Genomic DNA, 17273 nt, shown 5'->3' on the forward strand with positions numbered 1-17273 from the left:
GGATCATAGACTTAAATGTAAAATGTAAATCTATCAGACTTCTAGAAGAAAACAATGAGAAAATCTCCTGACAAGTTGATTTTGTCAAAGTTAAAAACTTTTTCTCTGTAAAAAATAATATTAAGAGAATAAAAAGATAAGTCACAGACTGGGAGAGAATATTTTCAAATAACATATCTGATAAAGTACTTATATCTTGAATAATATAAAGAATTCCTAAAACTCAACAAAAGCAAACAACCCCATTAAAAATGGTCAAAAGACCTGAACAGACACTTCAACAAAGAAGAAGATATAAAGATGGCAAACAGGAATAGATGATTCTCAACAGTATATATCATTAGGGAAATGCATTTTAAAACCACAAAGAGCAACCATTACACACCTATTAGAATGGTTAAAATCCAAAAAAAACTAGCAATAAACAAATGCTGGTAAGGATGGGAGCAGCATCAACTCTCATTCATTGCTTGTGGGAAGGCAAAATGGTGTAGTCACTTTGGAAGACAGTTTGGCAGTTTCTTGTAATGTTAAATATAGACTTAACATATGACCCAGCAGTTACACTCCTGTATGTTTACCAAGTGATTTAAAACTCATGTCCACCTAAAAACCTGTATGCAAATGTATATAGCAACTTTATTTCATAATTGCTAAAAATCTAAAGTAACCAAGATGTCCACTCAGTGGGACAATGGATAAACTGTTATATACCAATACAGTGGAATGCTATTTGTCAGTAAAACACATCAAGCTCTTGATTCATACAACATCGATGAATCTTTAATGCATTTTACTAAGTGAAAGAAGCCAGACCCAAAAGACTACAAGTTGTTTGATTTTATTCATACAACATTCTGGTAAAGGCAAAACTATAGAAATGTAAAACATATTAGTGGTTGCCAGGAGTTGGAGAAGAGGAGAATGTTGACTACAAAGCCAATATATAGGGGAACTTTTTTTTTTTTGGTAGGGGAACTTTTAGGATGAAGGAATTATTCTGTATGTTACTGGCATGGTGGTATGATTCTATGCAATCTTGAAACCCATGAAATTGTACCTTAACCAAGTATTGATGGTTAACATCTCCAGTGATGGCATATGGATATCGTGTCCCCTCTCATGTGATATGATGAGGATGCTTCACCTCTGTGGTATTCTTCATGGAAACCCATAATAACAATCTAATCATGAGGAAAACATCAACAGACCCAGATTGGAGGACGTCCTGTAGATGAACTGACCAGTACTCATGACTGTCAAGGTCATGAAAAACAAGGAAAGACTGAGAAATAGACCAGAGGAGACTAGGGAGACATGATAACTAACTACAATGTGGTACCCTACATTGGATCCTGAAACAGAAAATGGACAGTAGTGGATAAACTGCTGAAATTCAAATAAAGTGTATAGTGTAGTTAATAGGAAGGTATCTGTGTCAGTTTTTTTGTTTTGACAGATGTGCTTTGATAATGTAAAATGTTAACAATGGGAGGGGTGTGGTAAGCAGATTCAGAAAATGTACTATTCTTGTAACTTTCCTGTATCTAAAATTATTCCAAAATATAAAGGTTATTGGGGGAAAAAAGAAAAACAGTTTGTTTATCAGTGTCAAATATAGCTGGGAGTTCAAGAAGAATTGAGGAATGGAAAATGTTCTAGAGAGTGTACGGGAGGTATTTATAGGAAAAGGAGGTCAGTTTTACAAAAGTTTGTTTCCAGTAGGTGAAAAAGCATGAGGAAAGTTCGAATTAGCAAATATATGTAAGCCATTTATTTTAGTTATAAAAGTTAAATGAGTATTGGAAGGGATTTTTTTTTCAAAATACGGAAAATTTTTACAATTTGAAGGCAGAAATATATGAAATTTCGTTGGGGGAAATTAAAAGCAGGGAAATTTCAAGTATGGTGAAATGTTTATTTTAGGTTTTTGTTTTGTTTTGTTAAAAAAATAGATAAAAGATTATAATGAAAAGAATAGGTGAATTTTTTTGTATTATATTTTGTCATGTAATATCAGACACATAATTAAATGGATAGTAAACTTATTGTAAATATGTTGCATATATATGCACAACTTAACATTTTAATCTTGTAAGACAAGTTAATTTAGTACATAATGTAGTCTTTTGAAAATAAATTCAAAAGTGAAAAATATTTAGAAATTTTAATACTACATATGCATATACCATTTTGTCTTATTATTCAGTTATATACTCAGTTGCCAAATGAAACGGAAATGTTGCTAATTACTGTTGTTAAGGTGAAGTATATAGAAGTACTTAAATAGAGTAAATATTTTTAGCATCATAGAGGGATTTTTTTTACAGTTCTCCATAGTGCCTTTATATTACATTTTTAACATCCAGAGTTGAAAAGAATTATATATGTATTTTTAAGTAAAATAATACATAAAGTGGAGGTAAAGTGTGAATTTTTATACTGTGATAACTTTGAATTAGTAAACTTGTGTAGATTTTTCACTCATATAAATTTCTTAGAAAATAATATTTGTGTTTTAATTTACAACTTGCAAAGTAATTTCATATACATGCCCTAGCCACATAACAGCAAAGCCTTCAGAAACTTCTGAAGGTATATAGAATCAGTTACATGGTTTGTTATGTGTTTTGTTAATATAGCAAAGATGGTAAGTCTAATTAATTACGTAATTTTGTGATCAAGCTAACCAAATAAGAAAAAGTATCAAATTTAGTTGGAGAGGATTGCAAATTTAATATCTTTCTTAATGTTAGGATTCCTTCTATGCCATTCACTCAAGCTTTCTTTATCTGAAAATTTAAATTCCCCATAAGAGATCACAAAAAAAATTGCTAAAATTTAGAGACTACTTCCAAAGCATGGCCCCAGGACTCAGTTTCTACAGCTGGGACAACTAAGCAAATGCATAGTTCCCTCCAACTGCTCGTCAAATTGTATTTGCATTTGCCCCAGGTTTCCACTCACTGTTATTGCCATTACTTTCGAAATGCATTGTGTATTTTCTTTTTATTCAGGGATTAGCATTAAAGTATGTTTTGAATTTTATCTGGAATCTGATTTCCACTAGAATTTTAGTTGAGGCTCATATAGAATACCCTAGGAATTTAAAGTCTACAAAAATTCTTAGTTCTTTATTTTTAAAATGAGATTTGAAGCATACCTATCACAATAGCGCATTTAAATGTATCATAATTCTATTCTAGTATGAAGGTATTGTGGCCATTTCTCTTTCATATCCATATATTGCAAATACTTTTCCCCATGTCGGTTTGGAATCATTACTCTCCACTGTGCATATGCATTCCGGTATGTTTATGAATTTTTAGGATACAATTTTAGGAACTGGTCATATGGGTTGTTTACTAATATACTTAAAGGGTAATTATATGTAAGTTAAAAGTGGAACTTACCCCTTTTACCTTTTTATTCCTAGGTGATCCATTACGTGCGAGTGGATCTTGCAAGAATCAGCTACCAGGAAGAAATTCTCTTACTGGTACTTTATTTCGGTGGGAAGAAGATGAAATACCAAGGTTAGTTTATGTTGTAAAGGAAAGGAAAAATTATTTACATATATCCTACTCTATTCAGAAGTCAATGGTTAGCATAATTTAATTTTAACCTTTATTGTAATTGTTTTTTATCTGTAAGTTTATCAAAAAAGCAAATCTCAACATTAGTGTGTTACATGGATCATAGATTTCAAGAACAGACCATGAAAATATACCTAGTTATTACCTAATTAATAAAAGAAATCTGGTTGTGTTTATACTTCTCTCCAACATCCATCTTCTTTGTACATTCTAAATTGACATCCTATAACTTGTCAAGTAAAAATTGCATAATAAAATAACAATCTAAAACCTAAATGGCGGGACTTCCCTGGTGTGCAGTGGTTAAGAATCCATCTGCCAGTGCAGGGGACACGGGTTCAATCCCTGATCCGGGAAGATCCCACATGCCGCGTAGTAACTAAGCCCATGTGCCACAACTACTGAGCCTGTGCTCTAGAGCCCGTGAGCCACAACTTCTGAGCCCGCATGCCTAGAGCCTGTGCAAGAAGAGAAGCCACTGCAGTGAGGAGCCCACACACCGCAATGAAGAGTAGCCTCCACTCGCTGCAACTAGAGAAAGCCTGCGCGTAGCAAAAAAGACCCAACACAGCTAAAAAAAAAAACCTAAATGGCGAATATTTTAAATAAAAATAACCCCTAAATATTTCCAAATATTAAATATTTGTGGGGAGGGCTTCCCTGGTGGTGCAGTGGTTGAGAGTCCGCCTGCCGATGCAGGGGACATGGGTTCGTGCCCCAGTCCGGGAAGATCCCACATGCCGTGGAGCGGCTGGGCCCGTGAGCCATGGCCGCTGAGCCTGCGCGTCTGGAGCCTGTGCTCCGCAATAGGAGAGGCCACAACAGTGAGAGGCCTGCGTACCGCAAAAAAAAAAAAAAAAAAAATGTGTGTGTATATATATATATATATATATATTTGTGGGGAAAAAAGTGGGTTGACATAATGTATATGAATAATACAACTTATAATTTCTTTTGACTTTTATTATTTATTAGACTTTCTTAGAGGCGGTAACATATTCCAACTGTTTAGATTTCCTTACCATAAAGCAGATATGTAATCAGTACCTATCTAAATTATCAGTAATAGCTTAATCTACATAGAACTCAGAGGTTTTCTGTTTTATGCCACAAAGTTGTTGCCCAAGCTTTCTTGATTGTTTTATTGATCATTTGGATATTGATAGGGTGGTATGGTTTCCTCTTTTCACTACACATATGTCACCTGATACGTTTCTAAGCAGATATTTTTTATGTAAAGTGCAAAGTAGAAAAAGTGTTTAGTGAAATGACTTTATTTTTTATTTCAAGGTAAGAAAATGTGAATTTATTAATCAGTTGAAGATAAACTGTCAAAAATATTTGTTTAGAGCTTAATTTATATAGTTTAAGATCTTAATATGTTCTTCACAGAATTTCCATATTATAGAATTACTTGGGCTTTTTAAGACCTAAAATTAAGAGAGAATCTCATTAAATGATGATGGAAATACATTGTTTTATGACTGGAATATTATACCAGAATGAGACTTCAAAGACTTCAAATGGACAGTGACTTGCTTTACTTCTAGATTCAGTTAACATGTATCAGGACTTTTTGGTAAAAGTTGTATATGTACACATACACATGTACTTCTAGGTTCCCTCTCAGATACAGCAGAATTGTTTTTATAATTGTGTTGAAGTGGTATCAACTTTAGAGACAGCATTATTTACCACATCAAATTCAATTTCTAATCAGTCCAGAGCAAAGTGACTGACAAACTATTTACTTTCTCATTTTTATGCCTGTGATACAGTTCCTCTATGTCTCTAAAATTGGAGCAAATCAACTTAACCCAAGGATTTTACCTACTCACTAGATCCCGTGGTTTTCAAAGTTCTACAGTAACTTGTTTTTTGCATGATCAATTCAAGTCTAGGTTTATTTTTATTTGAAGCCTTTTTGAACAAACATCTTTCTGGTTAGGTCATAAGACTATAGTAAAGCTTCACTGCTTATGAGTTAGTTTGGAGAAGCTCTCTGTATTATAATGAAAAGTTTGAATCATTACTTTTAAGAGCAAAGATGTGAAAAGGCAAACTAGTGAAACTAGACAAGGTATTCAGAATTAGAATTTATAATAAATGTAGGCTAGCTATATATTTTTGTCCCAAGTTTTTAGGATTCTTATATTAAACATGAAAATCCATAATTTTATCAAATACAGATAACATAATGTCAAACATTTTTGCCAAATCAGTGCTCTTAAATTTTATTAGTCTCATTTTTATCCCCAGTACTAGCACCTTCCTCTGGGTACCTTTTTTTGTTTGGTTTTTTTTTAACCCAAAAGTATTTTATATCCCTTCACAAACATTTCAAGGTCCATAACAAATAGAGAGCAACAAACTCATAATGAGATAAGAGTGCTGAGTTAGCAGCTGTACTAACCTTACCTGCTAGCTCGTTGTAAATTACCACATATCATGGACCTTCAAGGTCATTTGCCAGAGTGTTAAATTCACAAAAGTTGAGTCTACTGCAGTAATCTCAACCTGGCTGTCCATCAGAATGATCTGAACAGATTTTTAAAATTGTATATGTCTGAACTCCACCCTCAGTGATTGTAATTACTGACTGTAATTGTCTGTTGTGTTAAGCTATGAACAGAAATGTTCAGAGAGGCATGGTTTTCTAAATACCATTGTATTGCTTATCTACCTTTCATGACTAAAATGAATGGTCTACATGTATTTGCTGACTTGATTTTTTTACTCACACTTTTTCTGTTTACTGGAAACAAATTTTTAATTCTGAAAACTACTTCCTTTCCCTAGGAACTCCTCCTATACTGAATGTCTGAAGTAGGCAAGAAATAGTTGTAAATTTCTACTATGAGATTGCATTATTTTTTTTTTTTTTCTGTGGTACGTGAGCCTCTCACTGTTGTGGCCTCTCCCATTGCGGAGCACAGGCTCCGGACGCGCAGGCCCAGTGGCCATGGCTCACGGGCCCAGCCGCTCCACGGCATGCGGGATCTTCCCGGACCAGGGCACGAACCCGCGTCGCCTGCATCGTCAGGTGGATTCCCAACCATTGCGCCACCAGGGAAGCCGAAGAGATTGCATTTTTTAATGTTATTGTTTCCATCCTTTGTCACAAATGTTCTACTCCTGGAAAGTTCACCCTTGAAATGTATAATACACCGCTTCCAAAAGTGTGAAACTTTTTAGTATAAAGGAGAAAACTGTTGGCCAAAAACTATTTTATCTGGTACTTTAATTCATGGCATAACTGATGTTGGTAAATTATATGGGTAAAGAAGACAAGCTATATTGACAATTACTTTTTCTGAAAGTTAAAGAGATGGATATATTGTGATAGGTTGACTAATATGTTCCTTCTCTGTCAATGGTAAAAAGATATGTGTGTCTATACATATGTATAAATAGTAAAAGTTTTGTGGTTTAACAAATTAATCTCTAATATTCCATCAAAATTTCTGTTCAAACACCCATTCCTTAGGTATAGACAATGGAAAATGAGGTTTTGTTAATGTTCCTCGTAAAACATTTTTAAATGTTTCAAATATTAATGAAATCTTCTATCATCCACTTTCTAGTAAAAGTTCTCTCCTTTTCATTTGGTGTCCCTGTTGGTAGGAGATATGAATTTTGGAATGGATAAACTGGGATCCATACTAGTTGTCATGTTTATTCTGTCAAGCAGGGACATTTATGTGACGTCATCTGAAATCTTTCATGTGGTTCTGATGAAAAACAAAAATGCTTTTGAGTCAAAGAGCATTAGTGGGGAATAGTTCTGTAGTTCTCATAAAAAGTAATGACCTCATGGTGTCACCTCTTTTCCTAGCTATGATCCCACTATTGGACTCATGTGGTTTCTCAATTCTATAGTTATGGAAAATTTTTAAACATTCTCCAGCTTAGCAGTAGTTGAGGGCAGGGAGAACAGTATCATTTGCTCACTTTTCAGTATGTTCACCTCCCCTCATCTTTTGTTTTATATATATATTCCCTCCTCATTTTTAAAAACCATCTACGATTGCTGAGATAGATGCCTCTGGGCAAATAATTGCATGTGTGTATGGTTTTTGATGCATCCCCTCTGTTGTCCCTCTGTTATCTTATCCCATCCTGCCCTGGATGTGACCCACATGCTGAAACATTGTACATTCCTTTTCTATAAAATATAATGAACCAAAATATGTAAAATAGACTCCAAAAGTATCTCAATGGAGTTGTCAATTTTGTGTTTCTCTTCCTGTTTTTTGTTTCTTTGTATATACACACAGTATCAATTATGTCATGAATAATTGTGGATTAATATAATACCACTGGTTTTTCTGGTTACCACATAAACATGAAAAATTGTTAAGTAATAAAAATCTTAAGAAAGTTTTCTCTTAATTATTGTGTCTTTTGATACTTCTTTAATACAGCTCTTTAATACTGGAAGGTGTTGAACCACAGAGTACTTGTGAATTAGAAGTGGATGCTGTAGCTGCTGATATCTTAAATCGGTTGGACATTGAAGGTATATACACAGTTATTGTTAATATATGTTTTTATTTTTAAAAATCCATGACCAAAGGTTGGAAAAAGTAGGGAAGAAAACGTTACTAGGGAAGTGAAATTACTTAAAGAAGGAGGATGTAAAATGTTATGAAGATTTTTTTCTGTACCTCTGATGAGATAGTCATTATTTTTTCATTTATGCTTTCATTCATATGAGTTTGTTTGCATAGACATGAACCTAAAGTAAGTGTGACACTAAATAAATTAGCCATTATAAAAGAATTTACTATGCTTTGCCTTTTAATTTTTTTATTTCCAGGTTATATACCAGGGAGGAGACTTTTAGGTCTGCTGGCTATAATCGAATGTTTGAATCTTATTCACTTGCTGTGTTTTTGGGAACTAGTAGGAAAACTAAAAAAGGAGTAATACAGTAAATATAGGTTGGGATAATTTGTCTGTTTTATTACACAAAGTAGGTAATTGTTTTTCTTAAAAGACAGTATTTTTTTTTAAGTGTGGATTTCTTTTCTTTAAGCAAGTATTTTTCACTTTGACCCTTGTAATATTGAAGTATTATTATGATTACAGCTCAAATTGGTGGAAACCCTGGTCTACAGGCCATATGGGAAGATGAAAAGCAACGGCGAAGAAACAAAAATGAAACTTCTCAAATTAGTCAACCCGAATCACAAGGTATAAATGATTTTCTTTTAACTGGATATTTTAATGGAAAAGTTTAAGCCATTGAGTTTTTACTGTGACATTAGATTTTGCTTTTCAAACTACCTTTAAATTTTCTATATATATTTTCCCTATTCTCATTGCTCTGAACCATAATTCTGTACCTCCAAAGTGTCACTCATTGTCTCTCTTCGCATGAGAAATTGACATCTTCATTGGCCTTGGTTTTCACTGGTAGTACCTTTTTCTCCTTTTTCATTCTGTGGTATGTTTTAACCTCTTGTATTTCCAAATGAGCTATAGAATACTTAAAGAAGAGCATGAATCCCAACTTAGAAACACTTCATTTAATTCATTATGCTTTGAAAATGTCACCCATGAAATTCTGCCCCCATGTTATTTTCTGGGTATGTCATATAAATTCTGACTTTGATTACCTTGTACATCTCTGAAGAAAATACTCATTTTATTTTTTACTAAACCCTGCTATATTCAAAAAGAATTTGAAGGGGCTTAATTAATGCCATGGATACAACAAAAATTTTTAAATAAAGGTAAAAGAATAGAAGACATAATTCAAAAGGCAAAGGTATTTGAAATACAGTAGTAAGCCTATACTGAAGTCCAATTAAAATTTGTATTATAATCTCTTGGACCCTAAAAATCCTTTGATAAGTTTTGAATGCCTTTAATTTCTTTTAAAATAGAAATATTTTATAAAGGGAAAATTTCTAGGTTCGGGGTGTATGATACATTTATAGGTAGAAAATAATGTTTTTCTCTTTTAGATTTAAGTTGTAGAACTTAATCTTAGACTGACTTTAAGTGCTTAATTTCATAGCTTCAGTAACAACCATTTCTCTTTTGGTTGATTTATAATAGGACTACTTTTATGTGGTGTTGTATGTGTCAAGGATAGGAAATTGCTACTATTTTAAAAGCTCTTCTAGGAAAAAGGAAAATATTTCATTTATTTGCTTTCTACATTTTTTAATGCACTTTTAAAATTCAAAGATCACAGGTTTGTGCCAGCAACAGAAAGTGAAAAAACATTTCAGAAGAGACTTCAGGAAATTCTCAAACAGAATGATTTCTCTGTGTAAGTGGTTATTTATTATAGATCTCAGAACTAATTTTATTGCTTTGATATATAGTTTGTTATAAAGGATATGTTTTAATTAAGCAGAACATTATCAGGATCTGTGGACTACAGCGATGGATCCCAGGAGTTCTCTGCTGAATTAACATTGCACTCTGAGGTTCTGTCTCCTGATATTCTTCACTGTACACCGGCTAATATGGTAGAAGTCCACAAAGACACAGAGTTGAGCAAAGGTGAGGTTTTCTTTCAAGTGTACAGAAAATACCATAACAGACATCCTGTGTATCTAGCACTGAGATATAAGTATTTGGTTGAGTTAGCTAATTTTTTTTTTTTCCTGAGAAATAAACATCATTGATGTAGCAAAGACCTCTCTCCCATTCTTTTACCTTTTCTTCATCTCTAGAGGTAAGCACTATTCTGAAGTTGGTACAAACTGTTAAAATATATGATTTTGTGTTTTCTTATATATGTATGTCCAAAACATATGCTATTATTTATTTTTTGTGGTACGCGGGCCTCTCACTGTTGTGGCCTCTCCTGTTGCGAAGCACAGGCTCCGCACGCGCAGGCTCAGTGGCCATGGCTCATGGGCCCAGCTGCTCTGCGGCATGTGGGATCTTCCCGGACCGGGGCACGAACCCGTGTCCCCTGCATTGGCAGGCGGACTCTCAACCACTGCGCCACCAGGGAAGCCCATATACTATTATTTTAGGTTTTAGATTTTACATAAATGGTGTCCTACTTGGCGTAGATTAAGTAACTTGCTTTTTTTCATTCAACGTTATGTTTTTTAACAACTTAATTAGGGTATAATTTATGTAACATAAAATTCACTCATTTTAAGTGTATAACTCAGTGATTTATAGTAAATTTACAGAGTTGTACTAACATCTCCGTAATTCAATTTTAGAATAGTTCCTTCTCCTCATAAGATTCTTTGTGTCCATTTGCAGTCACACCTCCAACCCCAAGTAACCACTCATCTTCTTCCTTGTCTCTCAAGATTTGCCTTTTCTGGATATGTCATGTAAATGAAATCATACAAAATGTGATCTTTTGTGCCTTGCTTCTTTCACTTAGCATAATGTTTTCAGGCTCATCCATATTGGAGTATCTATCAGTATTTCATTCCATTTTATTGCCTAGTAGTAGTGCATTCTACTGATATATTTTATTGACTAATTCATCAGTTGATGAAAATTTGAGTTGTTTTCACTTTTTGGCCCTTAAGAATAATGATGCTCTGAACATTTATGTCTTTGTATGGGTATATATTTTCATTTTTCTTGAGTAGATAACAAGGAAGAGAATTGCTGGATCGTTTGATAAATTTGTGTGTAATTTTTAATAAATTGCCAAACTGTTTTCCAAAGTGACTGCACTGTTTTACATTCCCACCAGCAGTATATGAGGGTTTCAGAAACCCCACGATCTCACTAACACTTGTTATTATCTGTCTTTTTTTATATAGCCATCCTAGTATGTGTGAAACGGCATCTCATTATGGTTTAATCATCATACCCCTCATTAATGATGTTGAGTATCTTTTGTGTCAGCAATAATAACTTTGGAATCTATCCTTGTTCTTACATGTTTCTAGGTCATTCATTTTAGCTGCTGATTAGCATTCTTTTGTAAGACTAAACAAGTGTTTCTGTTTTCTACAACTATTAGATGGTTTTCACTTTTGCACTGTTGTTAACAGTGTTATGTCTGTCACCTTGTGGCCATGTGCAAGAGTTTCTTTACAGAAGACATACAGAAGTGTAATTTGCCAGGTCTTAGGGTGTGTGTATTATACTCTACCTAGATAGCATCTATTCTAACAGGGTTTTTGTAATACAGTTAGCTTATACATGATTGGTAAATAAGAGAATAATTAAAGTTTTACTTAGAAGTCATGTTGTTTCGCATAAAATTTTTTTAGGCAAGAGGAGCCAGAATAGGAGGAGTAGAATTGCAGGCTTCAGTAGGAAAGGAAAAGCCCTCTTTTCACTGCTGCATTGGCAGCAGGGGCTCTTTTGACTGTATTAAACAACAGCTAGAAATGAGCACCTACACCCACCCAGGGCTTCCTCCTTCCCTAGAGTTGCATCCTAGTGTTGTGCCCTCTGTGACTCATGGCAGGTTTCACCCTCTCCTCAGTACTTTAATGGCAGTCTTCTGGCTCAGAGCTCTATTTCCATTTGCTTTGTCTTAGCATCTGCGAGCCCCATCCTAATCAAAATGTACCCAGAATTTCCGTACTATTATTTTCTGTGCATTTTTAATATCTGCTATGACAGCCTCCAGCCACACTGAGCTGCCTGCCTGACTGAGCAGTTTATTTCCTCAGGTACCAATTATTGATTTTGTTAGTGTTCTCATTACAGAGTTGCATAAGTTTTGTCTTAGCCTTTTATTTTCCTTATAAGCTCAATTTTAGTGCTTAATTTTTCAGATTTTGAGGTATGTTAACAATAAAACTATCACATTTGGTAGTAAAGCCAGTATTTCACAGTTGCTCTATAAAATGTACCTAAGTTTATATTCCCATGATGTGTTAGAGCTTAAACTTCCCTACATCCTCAACAATATTTGATAGTGTAAGGTGTAAAAATTTTTTGCCATTCTCATTCTTTGAAATCTAAATCTCCTTAGTTTAATCTTCATTTCCTGATTACTAATAAGTTTGGGCATTTGGATCTCTTTATCTGAGAATTGCTTATTCATGTTCTTTGCTCATTTTCTACTGGATCTGTACTCTTTTTCTTACTAATTTGTAGGAATTCCTCATATTTTCTGGATATCAAGCCTTTATCAGTTATATTTATTGTAGAGATATTTTCTCCTCATCTAGAATTACACTTTAAAGTCTCCACAAAATTTTTTTTAGCTTTTTTTTTCGATTTTCTTCCCTTTTCTCTTTTTTAAAGTGTTTTACGTGTCTTCAATTTTAACCTTAAATTTAACAGTTTTTTTCCTTTACTGTTTGGTTTTTGTGCCTGGTTTACAATTCCTTCCCTTTCTGGATGTAATGAAAGTTTTCATCCTTAAGGTTTATGTGTGCTTACAGATTGGTTTTTCACATGTAGGTCTTCAGTTCATTTGACATTTTACTTGTGTATATAGTAAGGATCTTATTGTTATTTATTTTTCTAGATATAAAGAGCTAGTGGTTCCAACATATTTATTGAAAAGTTTTTTTTTTTCACTGAATTCCCCAACCTCGGTTGTGTTCTCCCATGTTAATGTCATACTGTTGTAATTACTGTTGCTTCGTAAGTAATGATACATATCAGCAGCAGATCTTCCCTATTTAGCTTCAAAATTATCTTATTTACTCTTTTTTTAATACATCTTTATTGGAGTATAATTGCTTTACCATGTTGTGTGAGTTTCTGCTGTACAACAAAGTGAATCAGTTATATGTATACATATATCCCCATAACCCCTCCCTCTTAAGCCTCCCTCCCTCCCACCCTTCCTATCGCACTCCTCTAGGTCATCACAAAGCACCAAGATGATCTCCCTGTGCTATGCAGCAGCTTCCCACTAGCCATCTACAAAATTGTCGTATTTACTCTTGATCTTTAAAAAAAGCTTTCCCAGGGCTTCCCTGGTGGTGCAGTGGTTGAGAATCTGCCTGCTAATGCAAGGGACACGGGTTCGAGCCCTGGTCTGGGAGGATCCCACATGCCACAGAGCAACTAGGCCCATGAGCTACAACTACTGAGGCTGCGCGTCTGGAGCCTGTGCTCCGCAACTAGAGAGGCCGCGATGGTGAGAGGCCCGCACGCTGCGATGAAGAGTGGCCCCCGCTTGCCACAACTAGAGAAAGCCCTCGCACAGAAACGAAGACCCAACACAGCAAAAATAAATAAATAAATTAATAAACTCCTACCCCCAACATCTTATTTTAAAAAAAAAAAGCTTTCCCATGTTAATTTTAAGATCAGATCGTTTTGTTTCTGGGAAGAACCCTGTTGAGATTTTATTGGAAATTTATTGAATTTATAGACCAATTTAGAAACATTTTAAATCTTTCTATATATCAAATTAGCTCATTTATGCACATGATATATTTCTCAGTTTATTTGGTCTTCTTTCATGTCTTTCAATAAAGTTCTGCAATTTTTCTGGTAAAATTATTTTATATCTTTTATTAGATATACTCCAGGTGCCTTATAAATGTTGCAGTTTTAAGTTTAGCTTTCAAAAATTACATCTTCTAATTGCTGGTATTAGGAACTTCACTGACCTTGTGTGTCAGTCTTATATCCAGCAACTTTTATTAGTGCTAATAGTTAATATGTCTTTTTGATTGGATTTTCTGTGTATAGAGTCATCATCAGAAAATAATAATTGTATTACTTCCCTTCCCATCCTTATACTTTTTTAATGTTTTAATGCAGTGCTTAAGAACTTAACGATGATATTAAGTAGATATGGAAAAAAAACGTTTTTCCTGGCTTTAAAGTGAATGCTTTTATATTTCATCATTAAGTATGAAATTTACTACAGGATATTGGTAGATAAACTTTATAATCAGTTTATTATCTCTTGTTTCTTGCTTCTTAAGAAGTTTGGGGTTTTTTTTTTTTTTTGGTTTTTTTGCGGGGGGAGGTACGCGGGCCTCTCACTGTTGTGGCCTCTCCCGTTGTGGAACACAGGCTTCGGACGCGCAGGCTCAGCGCCGTGGCTCACGGGCCCAGCTGCTTCATGGCATGTGGGATCTTCCGGGACCGGGGCATGAACCTGTGTCCCCTGCATCGGTAGGCGGACTCTCAACCACTGCGCCACCAGGGAAGCCCGAAGTTTGGGTTTTTTGAAATCATGAATGGATATTAAATATTACCAAATTTTTTTTTTGAAAATATTGACATAATCAGTTTTTCTCTTTTATTCTGTTAATATGGTAGTTAAATTAATAATGTTAATGTATCTAATGTTAAACTATTCTTGCACTCCTGAAATAAATCCTTTGTTGTCATAATGTAGTGTGTTTTTTTAAATGTTGCTATATCTACTTTGATAATATTTTGTTTAGAATTGTAACTTTTTTTTTTTTCAGTAATTGAGAAAGATTCATACTTTGTCCCCATTAAATGCATTGTGGAGCTTTTCATATTTTTCAACTCTCCTTTCAAGAATTTTTATTAGATTGATATAATCTATATCTTAGAGGTTTGATAGATCTCATCTGTAAAACCATCCAGAGTTATATAGATTTTTGTGGGTTGATTTTATGTGGCAGGGGTGGGGGGGTGGGAAGTAAAGGGAGTGGATTTTAAGCTATTAATTCAACTTCGTTAATTGTTACAGGTCTACTCAAGTTTTCTGTTTCTGTTTGAATCAGTTTATATCATATTTTTCCTAAGAAATTATCCATTTAATCTGATTTTTCCATATTTGTGGTATAAAGTTGTTCATAGTATTACTTTAACGTGCCTCTTTTACCTTTGGCACTTCAACTTGTATTTCTAACATTGTTTATGCCTTCTCTCTATTTTGTTGTGATCATTCTTGCCAGTCTTGTCTATTTTGTTATTAGTGTGAGAACCATCTTTTGTTTTCACTGATCTCATTTTTTTGTTGTTTTGAGATGACCTATTTTCTGTGGTTTTTTTGTTCTTTCATTTTGACTAAACACTATTAGGCTTGCTATGTGTGTTAAAATATTTCTAGGATGTGTTAAAAATATTTCTTCCTGAAGCTTCTAACTCTCTTTTAAAAACTGTTGAAAAACACTTAGTTTTAAGTCTGAATATCAGAAGGAGAAAAATAGAACTGTTTCCAATTAGCTTTCTTTAAACTGCTTGCCATATTTTGCTATATAGTCTTTTTTTTAAGATTATTGAGGTGTTTTAAAAATTATTTTTAGCTGCATTGGGTCTTTGTTGCTGCACGCGGGCTTTCTCTAGTTGTGTCGAGTGGGGGCTACTCTTCGTTGCGGTGCACGGGCTTCTCATTTTGGTGGCTTCTCTTATTGCGGAGCACGGGCTCTAGGCGCGTGGGCTTCAGTAGTTGTGGTACGTGTGCTCAGTAGTTGTGGCTTGTGGGCTCTAGAGCACAGTTCAGTAGTTGTGGCGCATGGGCTTAGTTGCTCCGCAGCATGTGGAATCTTCCCAGACCAGGGCTCAAACCCATGTCCTCTGCATTGGCAGGTGGATTCTTCACCACTGCGCCACCAGGGAAGTCCTATATAGTCTTCTTTTCCCCTACTATTATGTGCTTTTTATTCTCTCTCTCCCTTTGATTAGATTATGAGATTCATTTTATCTTCTAAAAATTATTTAATCCCTCTGTACATTAGACCTTCTATAAAAATCACATGGCAAAAGACTTACATTTTAAAATCATGAATTAAAAGATATGGAGAAATATAAAGTTAATGTAAAATGAATTATTTCAAAATAAACTATACAGAATTTTTTTTTCTTTCTTTTTTTTTTTTTTTGTGTGGTACTCGGACCTCTCACTGTTGTGGCCTCTCCCATTGTGGAGCACAGGCTTGGGACCCGCAGGCTCAGCGGCCATGGCTCACGGGCCCAGCCGCTCCGCGGCATGTGGGATCTTCCCAGACCAGGACACGAACCCGTGTCCCCTGCATCGGCAGGCGGACTCTCAACCACTGCACCACCAGGGAAGCCCTAGAGAATTTTATTATTTAAGTCGGACAACTTGTCTTTTCTGTTTGTTTTATAAATTTTATTTTATTTTTTGTAAGTGGTAACATTTTTATATTAAAAAAATGTTTTTTTGAAGTATTGTTGATTCCCTGTTGTGTACAATTTCTGCTGTACAGCAAAGTGACTCCATTATACATATATATATATTATTTTTCATATTCTTTTCCATTATGTTTTATTACAGGATATTGAATATAGTTCCCTGTGCCATATCGTTGGACCTTGTTGTTTATCTATCCTATATATAATAGTTTGCATCTGCTAATCCCAAACTCTCAATCCTTCCCTTCTCCACTCCCCTCCCCTTTGGCAACCACAAGTCTCTGTGAGTCTGTTTCTGTTTTGTAGAGAAGTTCATTTGTGTCATATTTTAGATTCCACATATAAGTGATAACATGGTATTTGTCTTTCAAAGTCTTTCTGACTTACTTTGCTCAGTATGATAATCTCTATGTCCATCCATGTTGCTGAAAATGACCTTATTTCATTCTTTTTAATGGCTGAGTAGTATTCCATTGTATAAGTATACCACATCTTCTTTATCCATTCATCTATCAGTGGACATTTAGGTTGTTTCCATGTCTTGTCTGTTGTGAATAGTGCTTTTATGAACATAGGGGTGCATGTATCTTTTTGAATTATAGTTTTGTCTGGGTATATGCCCAAGAATGGCATTGCTGGATCCTAGGGCAACTCTGTTTTTAGTTTTTTGAGGAC

At 34.5% G+C, this 17273-nt stretch overlaps 1 protein-coding gene across 4 annotated transcripts in view; it reads left to right on the forward strand.

The window, feature by feature from the left end:
• The window catches only part of REV3L (REV3 like, DNA directed polymerase zeta catalytic subunit), a 245390-nt gene that overhangs the window by 127188 nt on the left and 100929 nt on the right, over window positions 1–17273 (forward strand). For 3 of the 4 annotated variants that reach the window (XM_067702334.1, XM_067702331.1, XM_067702335.1), the window contains 5 exons: window positions 3437–3536; window positions 8021–8115; window positions 8688–8792; window positions 9795–9879; window positions 9964–10115. In XM_067702334.1, coding sequence (XP_067558435.1) covers window positions 3437–3536; window positions 8021–8115; window positions 8688–8792; window positions 9795–9879; window positions 9964–10115 — 537 coding nt within the window. The remainder of the gene's footprint in view (window positions 1–3436; window positions 3537–8020; window positions 8116–8687; window positions 8793–9794; window positions 9880–9963; window positions 10116–17273) is intronic. The other variant, XM_067702333.1, reaches the window with a different exon arrangement.

Source organism: Pseudorca crassidens, chromosome 13 (genome assembly GCF_039906515.1).
Source record: "Pseudorca crassidens isolate mPseCra1 chromosome 13, mPseCra1.hap1, whole genome shotgun sequence".
NCBI lineage: Eukaryota > Metazoa > Chordata > Mammalia > Artiodactyla > Delphinidae > Pseudorca > Pseudorca crassidens.